This window comes from Canis lupus, chromosome 16 (assembly GCF_003254725.2).
Source record: "Canis lupus dingo isolate Sandy chromosome 16, ASM325472v2, whole genome shotgun sequence".
NCBI lineage: Eukaryota > Metazoa > Chordata > Mammalia > Carnivora > Canidae > Canis > Canis lupus.
The window spans coordinates 42,296,284-42,324,200 of NC_064258.1; the positions used below are offsets into that span (position 1 = coordinate 42,296,284).

Consider the following 27,917-nt stretch of genomic DNA (forward strand, 5'->3'; position numbering starts at 1 on the left):
TAAAATTGCATAATAAAGCTCTTAAACCATCGTGAATTATCTAAGGAAATGAATTTAAATATTTGTACTTTGCTTATTAAATAATACCCTTTGAGACTGGACAGAGAATGAGTAAGTTTTGACCATGTCAGATAATCAGGAGTAGGAGTAAGGTTAACACAGGACACGAACATCAGTTTCTTTTGAGATTTTTCTTAAAATGTTTGGTTAGCTTGGGATCCCTGGGTGGCGCAGCGGTCTAGCACCTGCCTTTGGCCCACGGTGCGATCCTGGAGACCCGGGATCGAGTCCCACGTCGGGCTCCCGGTGCATGGAGCCTGTTTCTCCCACTGCCTGTGTCTCTCTCTCTCTCTCTCTCTCTCTCTCTCTCTTTCTCTCTCTCTGACTATCATAAATTAATTAATTAATTAATTAAAAAAAGAAAAATGTTTGGTTAGCTTTATTACTGTCAGGTTTTATTTTCAAAGAAAGGGAAGCACATTAAATGATGTTTCTCTGTAACGAGTTTTTTTTTTTCCTAAACTCTTCATCTTTTCTACTTTAGTCCTTTTCCCTTCTCCCTAGTCTAACATCTGGAAGAATATATATGAGGGTTGGGTTGAGTATATAAAAATTTGCACAGTAGCATTTTATCCCTCTTGTCTCTGCCACTTCTGAGGTGTAGCTGCTACTCATCCACTTTACCCTCTCTTTTCATCCGTTTGTTATGTCAGGCTTTCTTTGGCTCATGATAGCAATTGAGGTCTGATAGTAACAAATTAAATTTGATATTAGAGCCCCAGGAAAATGGTAAAATAACTACATTTATGAAATTAAATTAACAATTGCTTTAATTCCTCATAATAGTTTTTTACTAATCCTTTTTTAGCTGTCAGCCACTAGTGCGGGTAATTGTCCCACAAAAAAATATATCCCAGCTGTTACTTCAACCCCAGTTGTTAATGGGAATGAAACCAGTACAAGCAAATCTGCTTTTGAGCCTGCAGATCCTTCAGGAGTGGATAATGAGGTATTGTATATTGTATCTGTTGTTCCCAAGTCTTACATCACGTTTTGAAGGAAAAACTGAGTATCTGTGAAAGATGATTTCAAGTGCAGCTTGTTTTGTGTCTTTTAGTTGAGAGGAAATAATTGTTTCAAAAAAGTAATTAAGTTGGGCTCTTTTCAAAATAATTTCAAAATTATTAGCAAATATTTGGCAGAATTGTATTTCAGGAATACCTGCAGCAAACCATAATCATTTTAGTTAGAAAGACCTATTCTCTTTGGCCTTTTATTTATATGTGATTTGTAGATAGGACTTTCTCCAAATAGTTGATGAAGTATATTTGACTACTACTTGCTTTCATTAGAATTAATGCCTCATTTTTTCTTACGCATCACAAAAATATTATTTTAACCATGGGATTTCTTAGTGTTAAAAGCATAGAGTGAAAATAGAAGTCTTTGTCTTTTATTCTTTAAGGCTAAGACAAATCCAGATATTCGTACTAACTTGACTCTGATTTTTAAAATAATAGCTGTGGTCAGAAATGCGAAGACATGAGATGTTAAGGGAAGAGCTACGGCAGAGAAGAAAGCAGCTTGAAGCACTGATGGCTGAACATCAGAGGAGGCAAGGTCTAGCTGAAACTACATCCCCTCTGGCTGTGTCATTGAGAAGTGATGGATCTGAGAACCTGTGTACGCCTCAACAGAGTAGAACAGAAAAGTAAGAGAAGTGTTTAAATCTTCTTTTAATATCACCTACCTGGGGCGCCTGGGTGGCTCAGTGATTGAGTCTCTTTCTTTGGTTTAGGACATGATCCCGGGGTTCTGGGATCAAGTCCCACATTGATTCTCCCTCTGCCTAGATCTCTGCCTCTGTCTCTCTCTCTCTCTCTCATGAATAAATAAATAAAATCTTAAAAAAGAAAAACAAAACCACCTACCTAAGGCATGTGAGGTGGGCAGGCAGCTTCATTTCCCCTCTTAGCACAAATCTGCTCTTTCCAGTGAGGCTAATCCTTAAGCATCACCTTAGTGACTCAGTTTAACTAAATCCAGCTCTTTTCTGACTTCTCAAGGCACTTGATCAAATGGTGATAATAGGTTTTCTTGAGCGTATAAACGTTATTTTCTTAGTTAAGTTTTACGCTTATGAAAGTGAAACACTTGTTACTTTGTAGTACCCAACAGGCCAGAAATAAGCACATTTTTACTTAAATGAGGAATCTCCTGTTTGTAAATTTCCTAAGGATTAAGAAATTTAGTTTTGGGGCATCTGGGTGTCTCGGTTAAGCGGCTGACTCTTGATATCAGCTCAGGTTATGGTCTTGGGTCATGAAGTTGAGCCCCGCATTGGGCTCCACGCTCCGTGGAGCTTAAGAGTATCTCTTTCCTTCTGCTACCCACCGCCTCGCATGCTTGCTCACTCACTCAAAAATTAAGGAAAAAAAAAGTAATGCTTTAAAAAATGTAATTTTTAGAATTTTCACTTGAAATTTCCTATTTAGAATATTTCTAAAAAATTAGCCATCTGTAAGGTTGGTTAATTACTTACCTATATGGGAATATTCAGAGATAACATTTTGAAATGCACATTTGTTGTGACTGTACCTTTTGGTATCCTCCAGTGGCATTTCTGGAGCATTGCACCAAACCTCTTTTCCTCATGGAAGAGCTTATTCTGTTTTGAAGTCCCAAACACACTTTATCAAATTATATCATAGTATTTTTTTTCTCTTCTGAGTACCACACATCTGAACTTTAGAAAAGTTCTTTGGATAGTTTTGATAAGCATCTATGTTTGGGAACCATGGCTCTAGAATTGTGCTTTCCAGTGTGGCAGCCACCATACCTATATGTACTTGTTCATATTATAATTAAATAAAATTAATAACTCACTTTCTCAGTCCCACTAGCCACATTTTAAGGGCTCGTTAGCCATGTGTACCTAGTGGTTACTATATTGGATACACATATATAGGTCATTATTACTATTGCAGAAAGTTCTTTGGACAGCTCTGATCTAGAAAACTGTTGCTCAAGAAGTTAAAAATTGAAGGGGTTTAGTTTAGGAAAAAAGTTCTAGGGGATACACTTATAACTTATTTGAAGAATTGTTTTGTGGAAGGCACAGTAAACATATTCTGTGTATTAGCAGTGGAGAGAGTACCACCCACCTTGATACTATAATTAAGTGAAATTTTATACAGGCACACAAGGTTCATATGCATACATGTATACATGATACGATGACTGGCACATAGTAAATAGTAAAGTATTTAGCTGATCTCCAAAATGATCTCTTACTTTTTGGCTCTTAATCTCTAGAACCATGGCAACATGGGGAGGTTCTACCCAGTGTGCACTAGATGAAGAAGGAGATGAAGATGGTTACCTTTCTGAAGGAGTTGTTCGGACAGATGAAGAGGAGGAAGAAGAAGAGCAAGATGCAAGTTCGAATGATAACTTTTCTATGTATCCTCCTAACAGTGCGAATCATAACTCTTACAACATAAAAGAAACTAAGAATAGGTTAGTTTCACTGTCTTAACTTTTTCTTGGATTCCTGAAGTCTCAAGTCTTTGTGACAGTAAGCACTTCTCTGATTCTCTGAACCAGCCGGGTATCATAAATTCAGTTCAATTCTGATACTAACTACTTGGAGTTAGGGCAGTTGCCACAAGTTAAGGGCTCAGTCCCACAGGATTGCCCTCACTTCAGTGCTAGTTGCAAGCCCCAAGTCTCCATGTGCTCATACTTCTGTCTGACTTGGCTAAAAATTTGGGGGTTCCCACGAGCCCTCTTTAAGTTTCATAATTTGCTGGAACAACTCATGAACTCTGCTTGTTATAAAGGATGCAACTCAGGAACGGCCAAATGGAAGACATGCATAGAACAAGGAATGGCTGGGGGAAGAGGGTTTTCTCTGAGTGCGCCACCTTCCCAGCACTTAAATGTGTTCAACCCAGAAGCTCTCCTAACCAGCTTGGTAAGGAGTTTTTGTAGAAGTCTCATTCCCTAGGCATTGGCCATTGACATTAAACTCACTTTAGTGCCTCCCTCTTTTGAAGATTGAGGTGGGGCTGAAAGTTCCAACCCTGCAAACACCTGGTTGATTTTTCTAGTGACCCATTCCCTTCATGAAGCTATTTAGGGCCTGCCAAGAGTCATGAGCATGAATTTAGCTATGGTTGAAAGGGGGCCATTATGAATATCAAAAGATACTTCTGTCACTCAGGAGTTGCTGAGAGTTTTGGGAGCTCTGCTGGCAACTGGTAAAAGACCAAATATATTTTTAATTGTATCATAAGAGTTTTGTCAAGATCCCAGCTAGACTGGATCAAGATTCATAAGCATTGATCTGTGCTAAGCAAAGCTGTTTGGGGGAGCTAAGCAAAACTGAAAATCATAGATAATTGAAAAAGGCCTATCAACAAAATACTCGTTTACATTGTTATTTCTAACAATGAAAAATGTTTCACGAACAAAAGATGGTTAAGGAGTTCCACTTGATGATGGAATATCTTGTGGCTAAGTTTAAAACATGAAGAATTGAAAAATGCTTGTGATACAGTATTTTCATTTTGTAAAATATAGAATTACATGGACACTTCTGTATAAGACATAAGTAAAAAATAGTGGAAAAAATTAAAAATAATTGCACAAAGCTAGAAATCTGGAATTCCCATTCTCCGATCTCTCCCCTGCCCTCCACCTCTCCCTCATTACCATAGTTTTGAAGTCCTTTGAACTTAAACTTTGATCTTAAGAAAATACTGGTCTATGAACCATGGTATCAGGATGTATTACAGATTTAAAAAACCAACTAATCACATATAGTGACCTAATGCTTTATATCTGTGTTAGGTGGAAGAATAGTCGCCCTTTTACAGCAGATGGAAATTATCGTCCTTTAGCCAAGACAAGACAGCAGAATATCAGCATGCAACGTCAGGAAAACCTTCGTTGGATGTCCGAACTCTCTTACGTAGAGGAGAAAGAACAATGGCAAGAACAAATTAATCAGCTGAAGAAACAACTTGATTTCAGTGTCAATATTTGTCAGACTTTGATGCAAGACCAGCAGGTAAAGTTTATTATGAAAGTAAATTTTTTACATCTTGTTTTTGAAGCAGCGCCCATTTTTCCTCAAGTCATCAGTAACTATCATGACAACTCGTCTTTCCACAGACGCTGTCTTGTCTGCTGCAAACTCTTCTCACAGGTCCTTACAGTGTTATGCCCAGCAATGTAGCTTCTCCTCAAGTACACCTTATAATGCACCAGTTGAATCAGTGCTATACTCAGCTAACATGGCAACAGAATAATGTGCAAAGGTAATCTGTTTATTAGAAGCAGTAACACTGTATAGTAAATGCTAAAACTGAGCATGTGTGTTATGGTTATTTTCTGGGAGTAAAGGGTAGAAGCAAAATGGAATATTCAAGTATTCTCTATTTCTGAGAATTTTGTAAACAGTGATTTGCCCAATGTTTCCCTTTAATACTATAGACTTTAGTTTTTAAAAATTTTCAGTGTTCAATTTCATACTTATATTGAGTGAACTGTATGGTATATGAATTCTCTCTCAGTAAAGCTTTTAACAACAAAAGTGAATGAGTTTCTTATGTTTTGCTTACTATGTGGCCGAAGTGGTAAGTGCAGTTGTCGTTCCAAAGGCCAAGTTACTGAAGAAAGCCTGCCAGATGAGTAGGTGTTTCTGGTAGTAAATATCAAGACAGTCCACCTCTTCTGCATGCTCTTGCATCACTTTTTACATGTATTTTTTCTAAAAGTATTGTAAATAGAAGGCTATATAACTGATTTGAGTTACCTACTTCTTAAATATTTATAGGTTGAAACAAATGCTAAATGAACTTATGCGCCAACAGAATCAGCACCCAGAAAAACCTGGAAGCCAGGAAAGAGGCAGTAGTGCACCACAGCCTTCTTCTCCCAGTTTATTTTGTCCTTTCAGCTTTCCATCACAGCCTGTAAATCTATTTAACCTACCCGGGTTTACTAATTTTTCATCATTTGCACCAGGTAAGTGACTGAAAACTTAAGAGGAAAATAAATAAATGCAAAGTGCTTGAGAATATTGTTTGTCTATTGCGTGGATTTTTATCAGTCTCCTGGAATGGTAGGAGGTATGTGCACAGAAAGTTACGAACCCTTCTGTGTTGATTCTTTATAGTGAAAAGGTTGAAATGGTTGCTAATGAAATTAAGTAAACTACTAGGAATGATTGCTTAGCCTTACACCTTTGAATTATTCAGCAACTGTTTATCAAGGAAAAAGGGAATTAACCTATCCTGTGGCTGCGCACACGAGGCCCTGTGTAGAAGATTAGGAGATAAAAGATGATTAAAGCAGTGCTCTTCCAGAGGAGCTTCAAGTCTTGGTAGGGAGATATACTTCTAGACTAAAGCTTAGCGTAGGCTTAGATTTAATTTTATTCAGCTTCAGCTTTTTTTCAGACTTTTTCTGCATCTGGTATGTCTCAGATACTATATAAATGATGGATTCAGATAAGTAAAACTAACAGCTTAAAGTAATTTAGAGTCGGGGCACCTCGGTGGCTCAGTGGTTGAGCATCTGCCTTTGACTCAGGTTGTGATCCCAGGGTCCTGGGATCGAGTCCCACGTTGGGCTTCCCACAGGGAGTCTGCTTCTCCCTCTGCCCACGTCTCTGCCTCTCTCTCTGTGTCTCTCGTGAATAAATAAAATCTTAAAAAAATAATAAAGTAATTTAGAGTCTCGTGAGGAAGCTAGGAATGTCAGTAGTGCTTAGTGGAGTGCCATGGGTGCGGTAGTAGTGGTACAAATGAGGGGAGTGGCCTCCTTTCCTTAGAGCAAAAGATTGTCAGCATGTGTCCTGTGTCGTTTGCTCCTTCCCTCACCCCCGCCAAGCATGTTATTTAAAGAATGAGTTATTCCAGTTAGTAGCTATTTAATCTTTGAGCTGATTTTCTCCGTAATAGAATTAATACCTATGTCATGGTGTTGTTCCGAGCATTAAACAAAACAATAGGTAAATGCCTACAAGAGTGTGTGGTACTGGTAATTTGATGAACGTCAAGTACTGTTACTTCTAACTTTTAGCTCTGAAGGGGATTATTTATCTTCGTATTATCAATGCCAAAAACCTAGTGGGCTGAACTCTCTAACAGTGATTGAACAAATGAGTGTTAGTTTATATATAACAGTTATTCTGATGGATTTGAGCCACACATCTACTTAAAACTGTCTTTTAATTTCGTCATAAGACCTTTAGGTACTTCTTTATTGATATCTTACTTCTTTTATTTATTAGGTATGAATTTTAGCCCTTTATTTCCTTCTAATTTTGGAGAATTTTCTCAGAATATTTCTACACCTACTGAACAGCAGCAACCATTAGCCCAGAATTCTTCAGGGAAAACAGAATATATGGCTTTTCCAAAACCTTTTGAAAGCAGTTCTTCTATTGGAGCAGAAAAACAAAGGTATTTGATTGTGAACATAATCCATGATATTCTTAAATATCACTTTTGTGATTATATCTTATATACACAATTTGAAAACACAGGGAGGATGCTTGTTATTGTTTAGCTTGTTAGCGTTGAGAATATTAAACTGATATCTTACCAAGTGTCTTCTCAGGCATACATTTGCCACTAATCCTGTTAGAACAGTTCAGTGTTTTAGTCAGAGTGTCCGAGGGGATTCATTTTGGAGGGATAAGACCTGACACAGTGTCTTTTGCCTTGATTTGATATCTGTCCTTAAGTTCACTTGAGAGCTAGAAACTAATACTACTAGATGAAGGTTGTAAGATATTTGACCTACTTTAGATTAGATCTCATCTCCTCCCCAATATCTCAACTATTATAGGTAGATTCCCTGAATTAAATGACAGGAGATAACAAGAGGTCAGATGAAACATTGTAGTCTTGAGCTGGGGTCAGAAAACCTTTCCTACTGGAAAGCACTTGATAATAAATATTGCAGACCATATAGTGCCTATTGTAACCATTTATTTCTGCCATTTTTGCACAAAAGCAGCCATAAACAGTATGTGAACAAGCAGCTGTGTTGTTCCAGTAACACTTTATCTGTGGGTACTGAAATGTGAATTTCATATAAATCGTGTCACAAACTATTTTTCTTTAATTTTTTTCATCCATGTAAGAATATAAGAATTATTTATTTTATTTTACTTTATTTTTGTAGAAGAATCATTTTAGGGGTGCCTGGGTGGCTCACTTGGTTTAGTGTCGCCGACTCTAGATTTCCAGTCATGATCTCGGGATGGTGGGATCAAGCCTTGTGTGGAGCTCTGCTGAGTCTGCTTGAGATTCTTTCTCTCCTCCCTCTGCCTTCCCCCCTCCCCCACCAAAATAAATAATAAATAAACAACATCTTTTTTATTTTATTTATTTTATTTTTTATTTTTATTTATTTTTTTAATAACATCTTTTTTTAAAAAGGGAATCATTTTAGTTCTCAGGCCATAAGAAATAGTCAGCAGGATGAATTTGGCTGCCTGTAGACTGTAAGTTTGCTAATCTTGTCTTAATTTGAACTCCATAGGTCAGTGTCCTAAATCATGTTCTTTGGAACACTGTTGTTCCTGTGAGATTCTGTGATAAAAATCTTGGACATCTTGCTCACTGTGTTCCCTTCTAAGACATTTGTCTAGCACATTGGCATGTATAAAGTTTTGAGAAATATTGCAGACATATTTAATGTTGTCTATTTTCCAAACTTAGATGATCAAGAAGTACTTATTAACATATTAAAGGATGCCAATGGTTAGCAGATAAAATTTGGAAAATGACACCAGACCATCAGAACTAAACTAGACTTAATGTGTGGAGAAATAAATTACTAATTATACCAACAGTTGTTTTCACCAAATTCCAGTTCTGTTTGAGTGGATTTAAGTGACACAGATCCATGTATATTCCCAAACCCTCTACTACATATGACTCTTTCTCAGCTATTCCTCCAAGTGTTTTGTTTTTTCCTTGTATGTCCCATCCTTTTTAAAAAAACTTTCTACCCTCCCCCCCCCCCCCCCCCCTTCATGAATGCTAGACCTGTTTGGAATTTCTGCCGGTGAAAATGGTTTAGTGAGAAGGATCTAATACTAAAGTTAGAGGGGCACCTGGATGGCTCAACTGGTTAAGCATTCAACTCTTGATTTCATCTCAGGTCATGATCTCAGGGTTATGAGATTGAGCCCTGTGTTGGGCTCCAAGCCCGGCATGGAAACTGCTTAAGATTGTCTCTCTTGGGTACCTACCTGGGTGCCTCAGTTAAGCATTTGACTTCAGTTTAGGTTGTGATCTCAAGGTTCTGAGATTGAGCCCCAAGTGGGTCTCTGTACTCAGCGGGGAGTCTGCTTGTCCCTCGGCCCCTTCCTCCACTTGTACACACACACACACACACACACACACACACACACACACACACTCTTTCTCTCAAGTAAATCTTTAGAAAAAAATTCTCTCTCCTCCCTCTCCTCTGCTCTTTCTTTAGAAAAAAAAAAAGTTTAAAGGAATTTAGTACATTAGCCTATATAATATTTACATATTTCTGTGAAAATGTTTTTATAGCCTCTATCATCATAACTGTACAAATTTATTTTCATTGGTAAGGAATCAAAAACAGCCTGGAGAGGAGGTGGAAAACAGTAGGACAGCGTGGTTATATGACCAAGAAGGTGAAGTAGAAAAACCATTTATCAAGACTGGATTTCCAGTGTCTGTAGAGAAAACTACAAATAGTAATCGCAAAAATCAATTAGATACCGGCCGAAGAAGACGCCAGTTTGATGAAGAGTCATTAGAAAGCTTTAGCAGTATGCCTGATCCAGTAGATCCGACAACAGTAACCAAAACATTCAAGACGAGAAAAGCATCTGCACAGGCCAGCCTAGCATCTAAAGATAAAACTCCTAAATCAAAGAGTAAGAAAAGGCATTCTGCTCAACTAAAAAGCAGAGTTAAAAATACTGGTAAGTCTTAAAATTTGTTAAATATTGTTCAGTGTAAATGTTGGTAACTTTATTCTGGCATGTTGACATACTTCATTTCATTATGGCTAATTGGATAAGCACTGTTTGAATGAAGTTATTTTTAGTCACTCTTACAATTTTTATCTAAAATTTATCAAATAGGCTTTATTTTTATTTTTTATTTTTTTAAAAGATTTTATTTATTTATTCATAGAGACAGAGAGGCAGAGACACAGGCAGAGGAAGAAGCAGTCTCCATGCAGGGAACCCGATATGGGACTCAATCCTGGGTCTCCAGGATCACACCCCAGGCTGCAGGCGGCGCTAAACCGCTGCGCCACCGGGGCTGCCCTATTAAATAGGTTTTAATGTAGATATTTTAAGACGTCGTATTTATTCTTTTCTGTGGTTCTTAAAACTTGTATTTCCTGCTTGTGTGGTTACTATGAGCATAGAAGATGTTTTCCAAATCTTGTAGGTTACTAAAAACTGCCAAAATGCCCAGCTTTTACTACTCTATTTGAATATTACATCTTGTCCTATACCCAACACTTCAGTTATGATTTATTGTTACATCTTTGGTTGATTCATTCAGAGAAATTTGGGCCTGTAACTACATTGCTGTCTTTGAATATTGTAGATGAAACCACTTTTAAAACAAGTTTGCTCTTAGTCCTTTAGGAAATTAACTTTGGTTAAATAAGGTGAAACATTAACCCATGTTTTATTGAATCTTGTCATTGTAGTGTTTATTGCATGTAATTTTTTTTAAAAAGTAGATTTTCTTTTATTTTTGAAGAATTTACTCAAGTCTAGTGCTAGGTAAAAATAGTTTTATTAACTAGAATCCGGAATATTCGAGTTAAAGGACGCTCCTGCAAGTTTGCAAGGGATGATTTTTGGCTGTGGCTTTGAGAGGTTGTTCTGGATTTGAGGAGTTAGTATTTGGTGCTTAAGATCAAAGTACTTCAGACTTATAATGACAAAAGTTTGAAAAATCACCACATACAGCTAACTCTCTCTCAAAAGTTCACAATATATGCAAGGATATGAAGGTCCTAGGAAACTCGATGGTAAAAAACCCCTTGTAAACATTTGCAGCATTCATCTTATAATGGTTAATGAAACGCTTGAAAAATCTAATGAAAACTGTGGATATAGGAAAGAATAATACCTGCTTCTTTATTTCATTTCAGTTCTTCATGTATCCTTCATGTCCTTGGCTTCTGCCCCTACTCCTATTGAGGAGTCTGATTTGATGGTGAAACAAGCAAATTTAAACAGGGATGTAGTTTTCGCAGCACACACAGTTATTCTTAAAAATGTATCAGTTAAGTAGGTTTGGGAGGAGCTGATTTTATGTAGCAAATCAGTCAATGATTCAAATGAATGGAAATCCAACTACTCTGCTTTCTCCAAGATTACTACTTTTGGTGCCACCAGAGGACATTTAAATAGGTAATGAACCACGGCCATTTTTAGAGAGTGGCTCCCTCGGTAACTCATCAAACTTTTTATTCTCTATTACCTTGCCCCTATAGAAATGCTTTTTGTCATATGAAGAAATACTAATACTTATTTTCCATCATTTTCATATTTAGCCAGTTAATGTGGGTGTGCTGTGGCAGTGCTTCTTGAACTTTAAGTTTCTCCTTGAGAACCTGTTTAAAGGCAGGTTGCTTCTGTCTAGGTGTAGGGATCGAAAGGTCTGTATTTCTAACAAGTGCCATGTCTTGTTGATCTTGGTTTGTGGACTTCTAAGTACCAGGGTCTTAAGGGACCCTTAAGCCAACTAATGGCTGTGTTTACCTAAACCTAGAAATAATTGGTATATTTGCATTTTTGAAACCCCTTTATTCTGAGGAGTTACGGTTCTGTATATACAATGCAGCTTTTTTGCCTCAAGCAAAGATTGACATTCTGATGTGTGCTCTCTTCTTGTAGAAGTATAAAAATACCTGCCAGAAACCTAACATACACATTTTTTTGACAAGCATTCAAGGCCCATCTGTCAGAGTCCTACTTTAAAACATACACCAAAGACTTGATAGCAGAATCCAACTAGTATGCAGATTAAGCTAATAAGTAGTGAAATCAAATTAGCTAAACCCTGCAACTAGTATGCAGATTAAGCTAATAAGTAGTGAAATCAAATTAGCTAAACCCTTGGTATCCCAAGTGTGAACCATGGATGAGCAACACCAGCATCATCTGGGAGCTTATTGAAAATGCACTCTTTGGGGCACCTGGGTGGCTCAGTAGTTGAGCGTCTGCCTTTGGCTCAGGTCATGATCCTGGGGTCCTGGGATGGAGCCCCATATCGGGCTCCCTGCTCAGCAGGGAGTCGGCTTCTCCTTCTCCCTCTGACTGCCACTCCCCCTGCTTATGCGCTCTTTTTCTGTCAAATAAATAAATAAAATCTTTAAAATAACAAAAAACCTCTTGGGTTCCATCTTATGCCAACCAAATGAGTATATACTGTTTTTCAGTATGCATTTTAGCAAAAATTCAGGTGTTTTTTTAAATTAAATTTTTTTTTTAAGATTTTATTTATTCATGAGGGACAACGAGAGAGGCAGAGACATAGCAGAGGGTAAAGCAGGCTCCCTGTGGGAAGCCTGATGTGGGACTCAATCCCAGGACTCTGGGATCACGACCTGAGCCAAAGGCAGATGCTCAACCATTGAGCTACTCAAGTGCCCCAAATCCAGGTGTTTTAATATGAATATGTGTTCATTAAAGTCTGAGAGGCACTGAGCTAGACTAGTGCTGTTTTATGGGATAGGAGCAGCCATGATTTCTTAGGCAAAAGAATATTTACTTGTCTTAAATGTAGGTGGATGGAGAGAATATTGGAAGGCAAACTGTAGTAACAAAAAGAGTTAAGGTGGGATGAGTCAGGAAAAGATGAGAGCAGCTGGGGAAGGAAATATAGGATGTGACAAATAGACCAGCGTGATGGGACTTAAGTTGCTGCCTTGAGAGAGGCAGCACAGCCAGTTATACTGTCCCAGATTTACTGGACTGAACTATTTGTGTGTGTTTTTGCACTTTTGGACAGTTTTCAGAAATGGCATGTGAAATCGTCATGTAACTTTGTTTCCAGTGATAGTATGTATTTTAATGTATTTTAATCTTTAGAAGGTTTTCATATGAAAAGGTATATATCACTGCATGTGAAGTAAGGTTTTACAAATTATGTGATAGTGGTAATCTTTTTAAACTTGTATTCTAATTAAGGCTTTCTGAGTTGAACATTTTTCTTTGCCTTTCTGTGTTTCAGGTATCAGATCTGTAATTTAGCTACAGTCTACCAGGTCCGTTCCTTTTTTTGGTATTATTAGAGAGCAGTGGAATCATATAGTCTAGACCTTCCTGATTCTTTTCTTGGAAAACTGAATAGAACTGTTAATGTACTGTAACCATTCCTGAGTGTTTTCATTTCTTTTCTCTTCCCTTTACTATTGTTAACTAACAAAGATAGAGATGAAATGGCTATCAAGCATTAGGAAGGCCAAGGCCTGACAGTTGTGGCCAGGAAAGAAACAATCCTTTTTAGATTCAGAGAGTTTATTATTTACCCAGGCAGAGAAAGAGTAACAAGGAGTCCCAGCTCCTTGTGTTCTTTGTTCCATGTGCCACAAGGGGAACGCTGAAACAGAAGAGGCCACGTGACAACTACGGCCTGCATGGTGGGACCCCTGCTGTTGAGGAGCCATTGCTGTGTTGCAACTACAAACCAGTTTATAGTCTGGAGGTGTGTCCTCCAAGTGTGGGAAGGAAAGGTCTCCTATTTCATCAGAACCCAGGAGGAGATAAACTCTTCATGACAGGAGGAGGCGGGAGGAGGCAAATGAAAAAATGGCCACGTAGCAGTTCCTCACAAACCTCCTATGTTTTTGAGTTCCCTGCTCCAGGAGGCTCATCAGGCCTTTTGGCAAGACATTCAGCTGCAGTCCTTACCTTTGTGGCCTATACGGGTATGTGCCACCAGAGGACACACTGAGTCATGTTCCTAAAGTGGAGACATAACTAGAACTATTTTTTCTAAATATCTCACCACTCATGCTGCGAAAAACAGATTGTGTTCAAGACAAAGAGCAATGAGTGGGATAGGAGGTCATACCCTTAACGGCAATGACCATCATGTGGTGGTATTACAGTAGCTGACGTAGGCAGTGTAACTCAGAGGTATCCTGAATCTTCATTAATTCTCCATTTTCTCTACTACTTTTGGCAGCTAGATATCCTTATTGTTGGACCTGTTTATGTGAAGGTCAAAAATAACTAAGAGGGCTCTTTTTCCAGTAAGTTTCATGCAGAATGGATCAGAGTGGCTAGACTTTAAGTCTGAGACCAACAAAGAAACTAGGAACCGAAGTATAAGATGATAAAGTCTTAGCTTGAATGACAGCCTTAAAAATAAAAAGGGAAGGTTAACTCCAGATTTGATATTACAGAGAATAAATTGACAGTTTATTGGGAACTTGTTATTAGCAGAGGAGTGGCTATAGTCTGGAGAATGTAGGTAGCAAGGCTTTAGGTTCTGTTGGCTCATTCAGTTACTGCCAGGCAAAGATCAGAGCTCTACAGTTCCTGGAGAAAACTTGGTTGGAGGTTGCTTCACCATAGGAGTGAGACAGCCAAGAACTGTCAGCATGCCAGTGAAACTCGGCAGCAGTTGAGTCCAGCCTTAAGGGTAGATAGGAGTCCCCACTAACCCAATGAATATAAAAATGCATGTAAAAGGGACCAACAGCCAGAGAGAAGACACAGAAGCAGAATACTGGAACAGGTAAAATCGAGTAAAAGCAATTATTGAAGGAAATACACACTTGAACAAAACCCTAAAAACATTTAAGCAGATTGAATTATAACAAGTTCTGTAGGACTAGAAAAAGTGATTTTCACATTTAATGTTTAAACAAATGTTCAAAAAAAGATGACTGGTATTAGGTCCCAAATTACTGGCCTAGAAAATTGAGGGGAAGAATTACGCCATTGTACAGGGCAAAAAGGACTAAGATAAAATCAGGAGGAAAATGATTAGAGGCTTAATGACAAATCTTGGAGATAGGAGGATATATAGAAAATACTAAAGGTGGGGGGGGGGAAATGGGTAGAAAGGTACTCCTTAAGTAATAAGAAAGGAGAATCTTTAATGAAGAGAGACTGGAGACTGCAGATCAAATCTTTAATGAAGAGAGACTGGAGACTGCAGACAAAAGCTATTGTCCAGCCAGCAGGCAAGTGGGAAAGTATACACATACTCCTGTGTGTATTCTGATAAAATTCCTTAATTCCAAGTAAAAGGTAAAAACCTCCTAAGCTTCCAGACTGCAAGAACAAGTTACACACAGTAGAAAGAACAGATATCAGACAACAGAGGAAGTAGAAGACAGTGAAATAATGTCCATACAGGCAAAAGTACCACAGCTCAAGAATCCTGTATTCAAGCTAGAGCCTTCACTTGTCATGATGAAAAGATCTTGGTATATCCTATCAGAAACAACATATGAGTCAGATTAGACCTCTTTATAGGGAAAGGTAAAAAGGAGAGGTAACAGTTCAGTAAAGAAAATAGATCAATCTCAGTTACTAATACAAAATCAAAAGTAAAAGAGCCAAATATATCTGCCAGTATATCAAGAAGAATATCAGACTGTTGTCAATAGGATTTATTATAGACATGTAACCATGGTTCATTATCAGGAAATCTGTCAACATCATTTTCATATCAACAGGTTGAAGGACAGAAGTCTCATAATCCTAGTGGTAGATGAGATAAAATTTGGAATTATTCCTAATAAAAATTACAAGTAAAATGCACCTAAGAAGGCAGTTACTTAATATAATGAAAAGCGTTAGCGAATGCCAGTCACAAACACCACTGTAAATGAAAATACTCCAGATATAATCTGTATCAAATTCAGAAATTAAACAGGGTTTCTGCTCTATCACCATCATCATTAGCATTGTTTGGAAAGCATTATGACAAATTAAATAATTGGAATAAATATTGAAAAAGGGAAACATTTTTATATTTTCTGAGAGAGCCAAGAGACATTGGAAAATAATTACTAAATTTAATAAAGTAGCTGGTTATAAAATAAGTATGCAAATATTTTTCTCTAACCTAGTAACTGTAGAATGGGAATTAGGGTTGGTGAGAATACTCTTCCCATAGTATCCAAGGTTTTTTTTTGAGGGCGGGGGGGAATTCTTAGGAATAAATAAAATAAGGAAAAGTACTAGATCTATAAGAAATTGTAAATGTTTTTGAAATACCCCAAACAAGATCAAACAGATGTAAAAAATATAACTGTGTTTTTAGAAGAGAATGTGTAAAATTATTAAATATCAGTTCTCCTTGAATTAATAAATGCCTTTAATGTGATTCATTTTGAATCCCTGTGGACTGTTTTTGAAATTAAAAAAAAAATCCTGACGCTTATATGGAAGGACAAAGTCTAAGAATAGCCAAGAAAAGAAACTACCTACTTAAGGACTTGCCTTACCAGATGTTTAAGCATTCTGTAAAACTTATGTGGCTAAAAGAATGAAGATGGCATTGGAATAAATAAGTTAAACAGATAGAATGCCCCAGAAATAAACCTCAGTAAACATGGAGATTTACTATATTGACCAGGGTTGCATTTCATTTCACTGGGAGTCTGGTAGGTATAACTAAATATCCATGTGAAACAAAATATAGTTCAATTTCTTTTTTTTTTTTTTTTTTTTTTATTTATTTATGATAGTCCCACAGAGAGAGAGAGAGAGGCAGAGACATAGGCAGAGGGAGAAGCAGGCTCCATGCACCGGGAGCCCAACGTGGGATTCGATCCTGGGTCTCCAGGATTGCGCCCTGGGCCAAAGGCAGGCGCCAAACCGCTGCGCCACCCAGGAATCCCTATAGTTCAATTTCTAACTTGTGCCATATAGCAAGGAAAATTTAGTAGAATATATGGATAACCTATGAGTGGGTAAGATATTTTAAATCAAGTCCTGTTATACACAAGTTATAATAAGGCAGACATACCTAACGCTAGTATGCCCATTACTCTTCTCTCGGTTAAAGACATTTTATGTAGATTGGATGTGATTCTTTCCTAATATTGAAGAATGGTTAACTTGGAGACTAGCAGAGATTTTGGGTCCTACAAGGCCTACAGTATAGTTTGAGGTGGGATGTACTTATTAAGGTGGTGTCAAAGGATGATGAAGTGTTAGAATATAGTAGTATTACTCCATGATTTCAAGGTTATCACAAGATGCTGTATTTACTGTTTTGAATTCTCTTTATACCAGGCCTTCACAGCATTCTAAATTGAGTTACCTGTACTGTTTCACTATGGAAATCAATTTCCCTTTCAGTTTGAGTTAGTTGCAAATGATAACAGTTATCACTTTTTTTACTCAAGGGTATGAAAGTGCCAGTGTGTCTAGCACATGTGAACCTTGCAAAAGTAGGAACAGACATTCAGCCCAGACTGAAGAGCCTGTTCAAGCAAAAGTATTCAGCAGAAAGAATCTTGAGCAGCTGGAAAAAATAATAAAATATAGTAGGTCTACAGAGATATCTTCAGGTATGTTCTTTTTTGGTTTGCTTTAAGGGTTTCATCTTGGATTTGAAAAGCAATTGGTGTGTCACAATTTTCTGTCATGTGCAAGTCCTTGACATCAAGAAATGTAAACTGGAAATATTTTTTAATATTCTGATACTAGCTTTTGACACTTTCTGATGCAATTCTAAGCAAAAAGGTATAGTTGATAGTAATTTGGAGCTGATTTGAAGTTCTGAAAAATCTCAGATAAGAATTTGATATAAAATCATATCATTCCCTGCGTCAAATCTTTGGCTTCACTGTGGTTACAGGGGAGAGTCCAAGTGCCTTAATGTAACATCTGGCCAGTGGAGATTTGGCTCTTTCTTGCGTATCTAGGCTCTTTTCTCCCCACCCTCTGCCTTGACGTTGCCTCTTTCCCTGGCGCAGAACTGAAGTTTTCCCACAGCTATCATGCTGTTACTCACCGCAGCAGGTGTCTCTTCTGCCTTCAGTCCTTTTTGCTCTTTGTAAGCCTTTTTCTCTACTGGAGTCTTAAAGATTAATTCTGCAACTCTGAAATTGCATCACATCGAAGCTCAGATAACTTTCTCTTATCTGAGAAAGAGAACTTCTCTTTCCCCTTTCTTGTTTCTGTTGTAGCCTTTGTAAATCTCTTCCGTTGCCCGTGTCACATCTCGTGCTTGTTTAAGTGTCTTTGTCACCTTTTTTAGCCTCTTGGCAGCAGATAAATACCTTTTCATATTTGTGCCTTAAATGTTCCCATGGCATTGGACACATGGTAGGCACTTAGTATGTGCTAATTGAATGAAGGAATGGAGTTGTACATGTTTGCCACTGTTGTACTCTAAGTACTGGTACTTTCCTGATTCATAAAGAACAAGTGCATCTCAAAGAAACATGGAGAGGGGGCAGTAAATAGAGATCCTCAGCTCTCAGGTGTCAATAAGAGCTTTGGTAAAAAATCATAGTAGTACTGTTTGTATTATGCTTTACTACTTAAAAACTAAACAAATGTACTCCTCTCATTTGAGCCTCATAGTGCTTTGAATTGTTTTTTCCATTTTGTAGATGAGGAAACATGGTCAGAGTATCCCTCCTTTTTCCCCAGCTTCATAAACAGCTAGTAACATAAACTGGTACTGTTTTTCTTGAAAGCTTCAAAAGTTGTGGCCTTATCTCAGTAATTGTACTTATCTATGCTAAGGAAACAAAAAGGAAAAAAAGTTGGGGTTCAGTGTTGTCTAAACAGTATGATTCCAACTGTGTTTAAACAAAAATTGGAATGCATAAAGACTAGAAGAAAGTATATCAAAATGTTAAGAGTGATTTTATCATCTTTAAACTCTTCTGTATTTTCTAAACCTTTCATAATTGAGTATTTCTTTTTATTTAATCAGAAAAGAAACCTCACATTTGTTTGTATTTCGAATCAACTTCCTCACAGTCATATTGCTAGGAAATGGCAGAGTGAAAGTTTTAATCCTGGCCTTCTCTCAAGTCTAAAGGATCCTTTTGGCAAAACTATCAATTCTGACACAACCCCTACATTTTACAAAATTTAGTAATTTTTATCTCATCTCATTGTCTTTATCGAAGAGTGAGATCTTCAAAGAGTAAACAGTTGGTGGAAGTTGGGGAACGGCACTAAATTGAAAGGCGGGCTGTTTAATTAATTGGATATTATCAAGTTACCTAAATAATAGTTATAGGACTTCAGACCTTATAACTGTTACTTAGAAAACTATAATGATTGAATTTTGGTGCACTAAAAAAATCCTTGAATTGTATAAAATATACCTTGTGTGTATTTACATATTCATTTTCATCAAAGACTTATTTTTAGATTTAATCATTACTTTCAGATTCTTTATAACATAGACTAATGGTTTTTGTTATATGATTACTGGAGTGCAGCATATTTGACTGCTAGTACTGAATTTTACAGTCCTCTCGTCCCTCAGGGGTTGTAGGAGGTTCACTTTGATGTGTATGCTTCTGAGAGTGAACAGCAGAAGTTTATTATATGATAGTCATCATCAGTCACATTAAGTTTATATATAAGCTTATAACAAGTCTTCTGATATTTTCCCTACTAAAATTTTTAAACAAATTATAAACCATATTTTGTGATAATATTTCAGTTCAGGCAAGCAGTTTTAAAGAAATTTGCTTTTATTTAAAAAAAATTCACTTACTCATATTATATACCCTGTCTTTACTATTCATACACATTTTATGTTCATCCTTATGTCTGCCCTTTCCTACAGCACATGCTAGGAGAATACTACAGCAGTCTAACAGAAATGCATGCAATGAAGCACCAGGTAACAACCTGCTTAGTTTTGGTGTCCACTTTTTGTTAATTTTTTTCCATTAGTCTTAAATATTATTCTTAGTTTTATTTTAAGATATAGCTTAGTGTATATATGTCATTTGGCTAGTTAAAGTGAGAGAGAATTCATATTCATAAAATTCTGAAGGCTTTCATTTGTAATTTTTGGGTGGTAAAATTAGCTGCTTTTCTTGTTCTCATTTTCGATTACTGTATGTAACATAACCAACACATTCATAAAGATAGTAGAAAAAAATTTTTTAAATTGATTGTTTTATTTGAAGTTACTTATTTTATATTTCTTAAATGCTTAAAAGCATTAATGTTTTTTGAAACAATTTTTTCCCTAGCTTTACAGTGATTTGCAGTGTTAAGTATTGTGTGTAACTTCTGTTGTGCTTACTTTTCATTACTAGTCAGTATCTATAAAAAAAAGCCAATAAACCATTAAATAAAATTGATGACATGCAAAGACCATGATAAATAAAAATACATGGAAAGTTACAAAGATTCCAAAATACCGTTTTTGTCTTTACACTGTGTATTTTCTTTAAACATGTTTCTGTGTGATTTAGAATTATAAATATTAATGCCTCCTGCACTATACATAAGTGAAAAATAAAAGCTTATTATGAATCTTAGGAGATTCTAAAAAGAAAAACAAAGATTTAGCACAGACAACGCTTGAATTATATTTTTGACACTTCCTAAAGAAAAGAACTCTGAAAATAGGATAAAAATAAGATGGATTCAGAGAAACCTGAGTAAGATCAAGGGTTTTTCTAGCCTACACTAATGCATTTTAGTTTAGGAGGAGAAACTGGCAAAAACTCTCCACCTCTATTGTAGGGCTAGGGAAGTGTGGGCAGTGAAGCATGTGTTCAGTCAGCATAATTCATTATTCAGGAATAATTTCATCTTTAATGATACATAATTTAAAATGATAATTTTATATATGGAGGTATGACAGATGCCATTAAATATGCTTTATTATATCTTTGAAATAAGCATTTTCTAATTGGTCAAACTACAGTATATAAATTGGAAGTTTGCATATTAAATTATATCTTCTTGGATTTTTCCTTTAAGTAAAGATTTACTACAGAGATAATTTTAGTTCCTACTTATACCATATTTGAATATTTTAAAACTATTAACATAACTTTTAATATTTTATATTTATTATTATTTTATAATAATTGTAGAAATTAGGACCTGAAGATGTTAAGATACAAGATGTAAGTTAGTAGGAAGCTTTTTCTTTAGGCCTCATTTGCTTTGCATATTTTTACCCTCTCTTGCAAAAAGTGAATTAAATATTTACAATCTTTGTATATTTATTTAAAAAGCACAATATATTCACTCAATATTTTAAATTCTTTTTCTTTGGTAACTTGTCACACATATTTGCGGAACCCAAATATTTAGCTACCCATGGTTCTACTGTTGCTCTAGAAAGGGTACAGAGTTTGATAGCTAGACTAGCTACTTAGAGATTTTTTTTTTTTTAAGATTTTATTTATTTTAGGGGCACCTGGGTAGGTCAGTGGTTGAGCCATCTGCCTTTGCCTCAGGTCGTGATCCAGGGGTCCTGGAATCAAGTCCCACTTCTCCCTTTGCCTAGGTCTCTGTGTCTCTCTAAAATAAATAAACTCTGTTTTTTAAAGAGTTTATTTATTTTAGAGAGAGAGAAGAGTGCATGTGTGCACGTGTGAGAGTGGGGAGGGGTGAGGGCAGAGGGAGAGAATCTTGAGGCCTGTGGAGGCCTGTGTGAGGCTTGATCTCATGACTCTCAGATCATGACCTGAGCAGAAATCAAGAGTCTGATGCTTAACAGACTGAGCCACCCAGGTGCTCTAGAGGTTTTTTTTTTTTTAATAGAGAACTCAAAATGGGAAGTTTCTAATTTGCACTCTTAACAATAAAGGTTTGAATATATACCTTTAACAGTGATAATTCTGTGTTAACAAACACATATAGCAGAATTGTTGAGTGATGCCGATTTTGTGAAACTGAGAATGTGCATTGGATCATGCCAGTCTGACTTACACTGAGTGGGGTCAGTAAGACACTAGCAAAATTGACCTATATTGTGTACCCTCACAAATTCAATTTTTCATCAATGCAACATAGCTGATTTGAGAATTAGTAGTCCTAACTAAATAGACCTTAAAATAGTAACTTTTATTGCCAGCATTCAGTTTATTCTAAATATTAACTAAAAGAATTTCCTTCTCTGTAACAAAGTTCATATTAGCAAAAAAAAAAAAAAAAAAAAGGGTTATTTGTAGTTAATTCCGTTCAAGTGCTGAAAGATTTCCACTGGTCATTTCTATGAAATGTGTAAAATTTTCCAGATAGTTTTTTTGAGAAATAAGCATGGCCTGAGTAATGCTAGGTAATATTATTCATACATTTAAGTATTTTCTCTATAGTATATATCTTGATATTTTTGAGACTATTTTTATCTTGGTAATTTTTAAGATTCTTTTTCTACTTTAGAAGTCCTGAAATAGAATTGAGTCTGTTCTGATTTTTAAGTAATTTAAACCTAAATAATGATATCAGCTAATAGAAATTGTTAGGAATGTATTTTACCATTATTACCTTCCTGATCTTTTATATCTTCCAGAAACTGGGAGTGATTTTTCCATGTTTGAAGCTTTGCGGGATACTATTTATTCTGAAGTAGCTACATTAATTTCTCAAAATGAATCTCATCCACATTTTCTTATTGAACTCTTCCATGAACTTCAGCTACTTAATACAGACTACTTGAGACAAAGGGCTTTATATGCATTGCAGGTATCTGGTACCCAACATTCTTTTTTAACCCTTTCTGGTACCGATTTTCTTCATGATTTTACTGTTTGCTTTCTTACACTGAAGTACATCCTGTTCCATAGGTGTTATGATGTTTTTCGTGTGCTTCCTTGCCATTTTAAAACTTATTGTATAGCTTAAGTAGCCTTTAGATAAAGTCTTTCTCTGAGAAGTTTCTTTAGTGTTTTACCTTAAATGTTACTTCTTTCTCATAAGTAAGGTATGAGATAAGGAGTATTGTATTTACTTACCTGTTTGCTTATGCGTTTAAATTGGTGATAAAAAATAAATGTTTTACATAAGTAACTATCTTATTTTCTTATTTAGGACATAGTAACCAGACATATTTCTGAGAACCATGAAAAAGAAGGAGAAAATGTAAAGTCAGTGAATTCTGGTACTTGGATAGCATCAAACTCAGAGCTTACCCCCAGTGAAAGCCTTGCTACCACTGATGATGTAAGCTGATAATGATTAATGAATGTAGTTGTAATTTTAGTATGTAGTAAACAGAAGTAAGTTGTTATAAATTGTGAATATACTCGATACTTGGTTTTTAGCTTTCTTAAAAAGCTAAGTGTAGCACATTATCTTGAGGTGAGGTATATAACTCAAAATATATCAGCAAACACCAAAAATTATAGATAAATGCTAAAGTGTAAAATAGCTGTGTTTGTATTTCTGATGCCCAATATAAGGAATTGACTCACAACAGACATTTAGTAAAAATTTGTGTTTATTTAAGGTACTCAGTAAACCAGACTGTAGTCAGATCACAGAACCCTATAATAAATAAATACAAGATAAATCAAGTCTTTGGGTTTGAAGAGAAGCCTGGGCAAAAAGAATGTCATCCAGGAAAAAACATGAAATTTAATGTATTCAATTTTATGAAGAAAATTTTGAATGAAGTAAAGGAGCTTGGGAATGGGAGAGTGGTGAGGGAAATCATATATTTTCAATAAACTGTGTCCTTCAGTAGCCCCCACATAGCACATAAGCCAGTGAATGATTTGATGGCAAACTGCTAGGATAGTGAAGAGGTAATATGCTAGGTATTTCGAAAACACCTACTTAAAGGTTTGGACTGTAATTCTATTATAAAAGATATTATGGGGTCCTGGGATGGCAAATACATTTCTTTTCTATGCCAGCTCTAGTATGTTGATTTTCATGGATAAGAATGCCAAATATCTGCTCTATGTAGAGAGCTGGAAGTGGTATTACTTTGTTTCTGCCCATTGCTGATATACTAGCATTGTATGTTTTTTTGATAAGATAGTATTTCCTCAAAAGATTTTTTTTTTCACATTTAGTAATTTCCTTGTAACTGTTGAGGACTTTTTCTGAATTTTTGCTCTTTAACTTGTGTTTATTTTTTTTTTAACTTGTGTTTAAAAACTACTTCCCCAAGTCCTCTTTTCTGCTCCAACTCCACTACTATGCTGAACACAAACTTGTGTCCAAAAATGATAACAGTTTTAAATCACTTTACAATGTCAAATATAAATTAATGTAAGTATTTCTTGGGATTGTTGTTATAACTGATGAAAATTGTATATTTGTTTTTGTAGAAAATGAAGTGTGGTCCAGCCATATACATAAATAGGGAATATGTGGTTATATTAAAGTTTATTATGCACTGAAATAACTTGGTGAGAGCAGGAATGGTTTCTCTGCCTCCCATAACTCCATTGCCTCCCTTTTTATCCAGATTTTATATAGATGGTATTAACTTTGTTATTTTAAAATATTTGAGCACATTGGCCTTTAGTATCAATAAATAGCAAGTTGAAAATTGAGATACGATGTATGATAAAGTTAATCTGACAAGATTCTAGAAGTTTTTCCTTATAACTGTTGATAACTTAAATAAATGTAAAGATACTGACCTTAATAAGTAGGTATCTTAGTTGGGCTTGGCACAACAAAATACTACAGACTGGATGCCTTAAACAACAGCCATTTATTTTTCACAGTTCTGGAGAGTGGGAAGTCCAAGATCATGGTGTCCGCAGATTGGTACTTGGTTAGGACCCTCTTCCTGGCTTGCAGATAGCCACATTCTCCCTGTGTCCTCACATGGCTCTGATGTCTCTCTCTCTCTTTTTTTTTTTTTTTAAGATTTCATTAATTTAATCAGAGACAGAGAGAGAGAGAGAGATCGGCACAGGCAGAAGGAGAAGCAGGCTCCATGCAGGGAGCCTGACGTGGGACTCAATCCTGGGTCTCCAGTATCACACCCTGGGCTGAAGGCAGCGCTAACCGCTGAGCCGCCAGGGCTGCCCTGGTATGTCTTTTCTTAAAAGGGCGCTAATGCCACCATGGGGGATCCCACTCTCATTAACTCATCTAAGAACTTGATTACCTCCCAAAAGCCCACCTCCTAATACATTGGGAGTTAAGGCTTCCACATAGGAATTTGGGGGGGGGAACACAGAGATTCAGCCCATAACCACACAGACCCGGCACAAATAACTGTACTTGTTATTTTAGTATCATTTTTTAAATAACTAAATCAGTTCTTTAATTTTTCATCCAGAACTTAAATTTGTCATTAATTTAACATCCTCCCTTTATTAGTGCTCTTTAATCAGCAGCAGCACAACATCCAGTGTTCCTACTCAGCTATCTAGAGCAGTGCTGTCCAGTAGAACTTACTACAACGATGGAAATGTTTTATATATGCATTGTCTAATATGGTAGCCATTAGCTACATGGGCTATCAAGCACTTGAAATGTGGGTAATGGGACCAAGGAACTAAATTTTAACATAAATAGCCACATGGCTAGTAGTTTCCCTGTTGAACAGATACAGACTCTCATTCTCCCAGGTTTCTATGCCAAAGTCTTTTTTTTTTTTTTTTAAGATTTTAATTTATTTATATGAGAGAGAACAAGAGAGATCACAGAAGGAGAGGGAAGGCTGACTCCCTGCTGAACAGAGAGCGCAATGTGGGCTCGATCCCAGGATGCCGAGATCATGACCTGAGCCAAAGTCAGATACTTAACTGACTGAGCCACCCAGGCACCCCAGGCCAAGGTCTTTTGAGCTAGCATATACATATTCCAGAGACATATTTCAGAGTGTGTAAGAGCCTTTATGGCCAGGAAAGAGAAAAGTAAAAGGCATCTGAGAATTAGAAGTCAAAGAGGATTAAGAATTGAAGTTTAGGGAGAGGAAGAAACACTTTTTATCTTGTATTCCAAGTGCCGTAAAATGGCAAAAGCACATCTACTTTCCAATTTTCATTGAAGGAGGAACAAAATGGTTCCGTTTCCTAAAACATGTTCCATAATGCCTAAATTTCCTTTAATCAGAGAAAGAACTTTTATTTCATAATTGAAAAGTTTAAAAGATTAATAGCTAGGAGAAAGAACACAGTTGTGAAATGAGTTTTAGAATGTGAGACTCCCCTTAATCACACTATACACAGAAATTATTTTGAAATTAAAGTCCTGAAAAGTCTAAAACTATAAAACGTCTTTAAAAAATCTTCATGATTTAACATAAGCAAAGATTTCTTAGGGTGCACAAAGCATTAACTGGAAAAGAAAGGAATTGACAAACTAGACTTAATTAAAAATAGAATCTTGCGGGATCCCTGGGTGGCGCAGCGGTTTAGCGCCTGCCTTTGGCCCAGGGCGCGATCCTGGAGACCTGGGATCGAGTCCCACATCGGGCTCCCAGTGCATGGAGCCTGCTTCTCCCTCTGCCTATGTCTCTGCCTCTCTCTCTCTCTCTGTGACTATTATAAATAAATAAAAATTAAAAAAAAAAATAGAATCTTGCTTTTCAAAAGACACCATTAGGAGAACATAATCTTGGTACATATATCTGACAAGGACTATATAGAAATGACAAATCCCGACTACATAAAGAACTTTTACAATTCACTTATAAGACCAACGACTTGGTAAAATAGGAGCAAGAGATTTGAACAGGCACTACAGGAAGAAGATCTCTAAACAGTGGTCAGTGTGCAAGTTAAAGCCACAGGAGAAATTACCTCCCATGCACGAGAAAGGCTGAAATTAAAAAGATTGACAATTAGAAGTGTTGGTGTGAATGTAGAGCATTTGGAACTTTCACACTGCTTATGAGATTATAAAATTGTACAACCACTTTGGAAAGCAATTTGGCGGTTTCTTAAAAAAAAGTTAAACATAAACTTGGCATGTGACCAGTTTTTCTTATAGATAGTCATCCAAGAGAAATGAAAACCTAAGTCCACAAAAACATTTGTATTCTAATGTTTATAACATCTTTAGTCATGATAGCCTCAAACTGGAGCATCAGATAAATGGATAAAATATGGTATATGCTTACAGTGGAATACTATTCAGCCATTAAGAAATAATGAACTTCTAAAATATGACAACATGAATTAATTTCAGAAACATATTGAATGAAAGAAAAGCAGCCAGACACAGAAGAGTATATACTGAATTGTTCTAGAGCCAGCAAGACGATCTGTGGTGATAGAAATATTATGAGTGGGGTGTAGTGGAGACTGACTACAGAAGGATACAAAGGAACGTTCTGGGCTGATGGAAATGGTCTTTTAGGGAAGGTGGTTACATGGGTGTATGTTTTTTTTAGAACTCCTCAAACTGTGTACACTTAGTGGGTGCACTGTTGTATGTAAATTATATTTCAATAAAGTTCATTTTAAAAAATACGAATGATGCTGTCATGTTTTTCTTTTGATAAAACCAGATATAGTAAGGTCCTAGGCATTGTTAGGCTTCCGAGATGGGAGAATTTCCCTGAGGGTGTAGAAATAATTTAAAATGTTTACTTTTCCAAGTTAGAATTTAATCAGCAGCTGGCTCTGTGTATTTTCATCTACTTAATGATACATGTTCTGAAAGGTTACTTAATATTTTAATATTCTTTGTGGCTGTTCAACCTTTAATAGCTTTGGTTATATCACAATTTTAAGTATATAGTTTTATGCAAATACTTAGCTTCTATATTAAATCTTTAGTATTTGTCATAAAATTTTTAAAAGAAATATTAGTGATTTTTATTTTCTTTAAACTATAACTTAGGAAACTTTTGAGAAGAACTTTGAGAGAGAAACACATAAAATAAGTGAGCAAAATGATGCTGATAATGCTAGCGTCATGTCTGTATCTTCAAATTTTGAGCCTTTTGCAACAGATGATCTAGGTAAGCAGAATTTTTTATAATCTT

The 27,917-nt window shown here is 36.2% G+C and overlaps 1 protein-coding gene across 50 annotated transcripts in view; it reads left to right on the forward strand.

The window, feature by feature from the left end:
- PCM1 (pericentriolar material 1) overlaps positions 1 to 27,917 on the forward strand; it is a 78,520-nt gene that overhangs the window by 32,127 nt on the left and 18,476 nt on the right. For 39 of the 50 annotated variants that reach the window (XM_049094942.1, XM_049094964.1, XM_049094967.1 and 36 more), the window contains 13 exons: positions 869 to 1,009; positions 1,521 to 1,711; positions 3,316 to 3,519; positions 4,855 to 5,074; positions 5,179 to 5,324; positions 5,843 to 6,033; positions 7,304 to 7,475; positions 9,633 to 9,991; positions 17,416 to 17,580; positions 19,830 to 19,886; positions 22,527 to 22,699; positions 23,045 to 23,176; positions 27,773 to 27,893. In XM_049094942.1, the coding sequence (XP_048950899.1) occupies positions 869 to 1,009; positions 1,521 to 1,711; positions 3,316 to 3,519; positions 4,855 to 5,074; positions 5,179 to 5,324; positions 5,843 to 6,033; positions 7,304 to 7,475; positions 9,633 to 9,991; positions 17,416 to 17,580; positions 19,830 to 19,886; positions 22,527 to 22,699; positions 23,045 to 23,176; positions 27,773 to 27,893 (2,272 nt within the window). The remainder of the gene's footprint in view (positions 1 to 868; positions 1,010 to 1,520; positions 1,712 to 3,315; positions 3,520 to 4,854; positions 5,075 to 5,178; positions 5,325 to 5,842; positions 6,034 to 7,303; positions 7,476 to 9,632; positions 9,992 to 17,415; positions 17,581 to 19,829; positions 19,887 to 22,526; positions 22,700 to 23,044; positions 23,177 to 27,772; positions 27,894 to 27,917) is intronic. The other 11 variants (XM_049094975.1, XM_049094949.1, XM_049094950.1 and 8 more) reach the window with 2 other exon arrangements.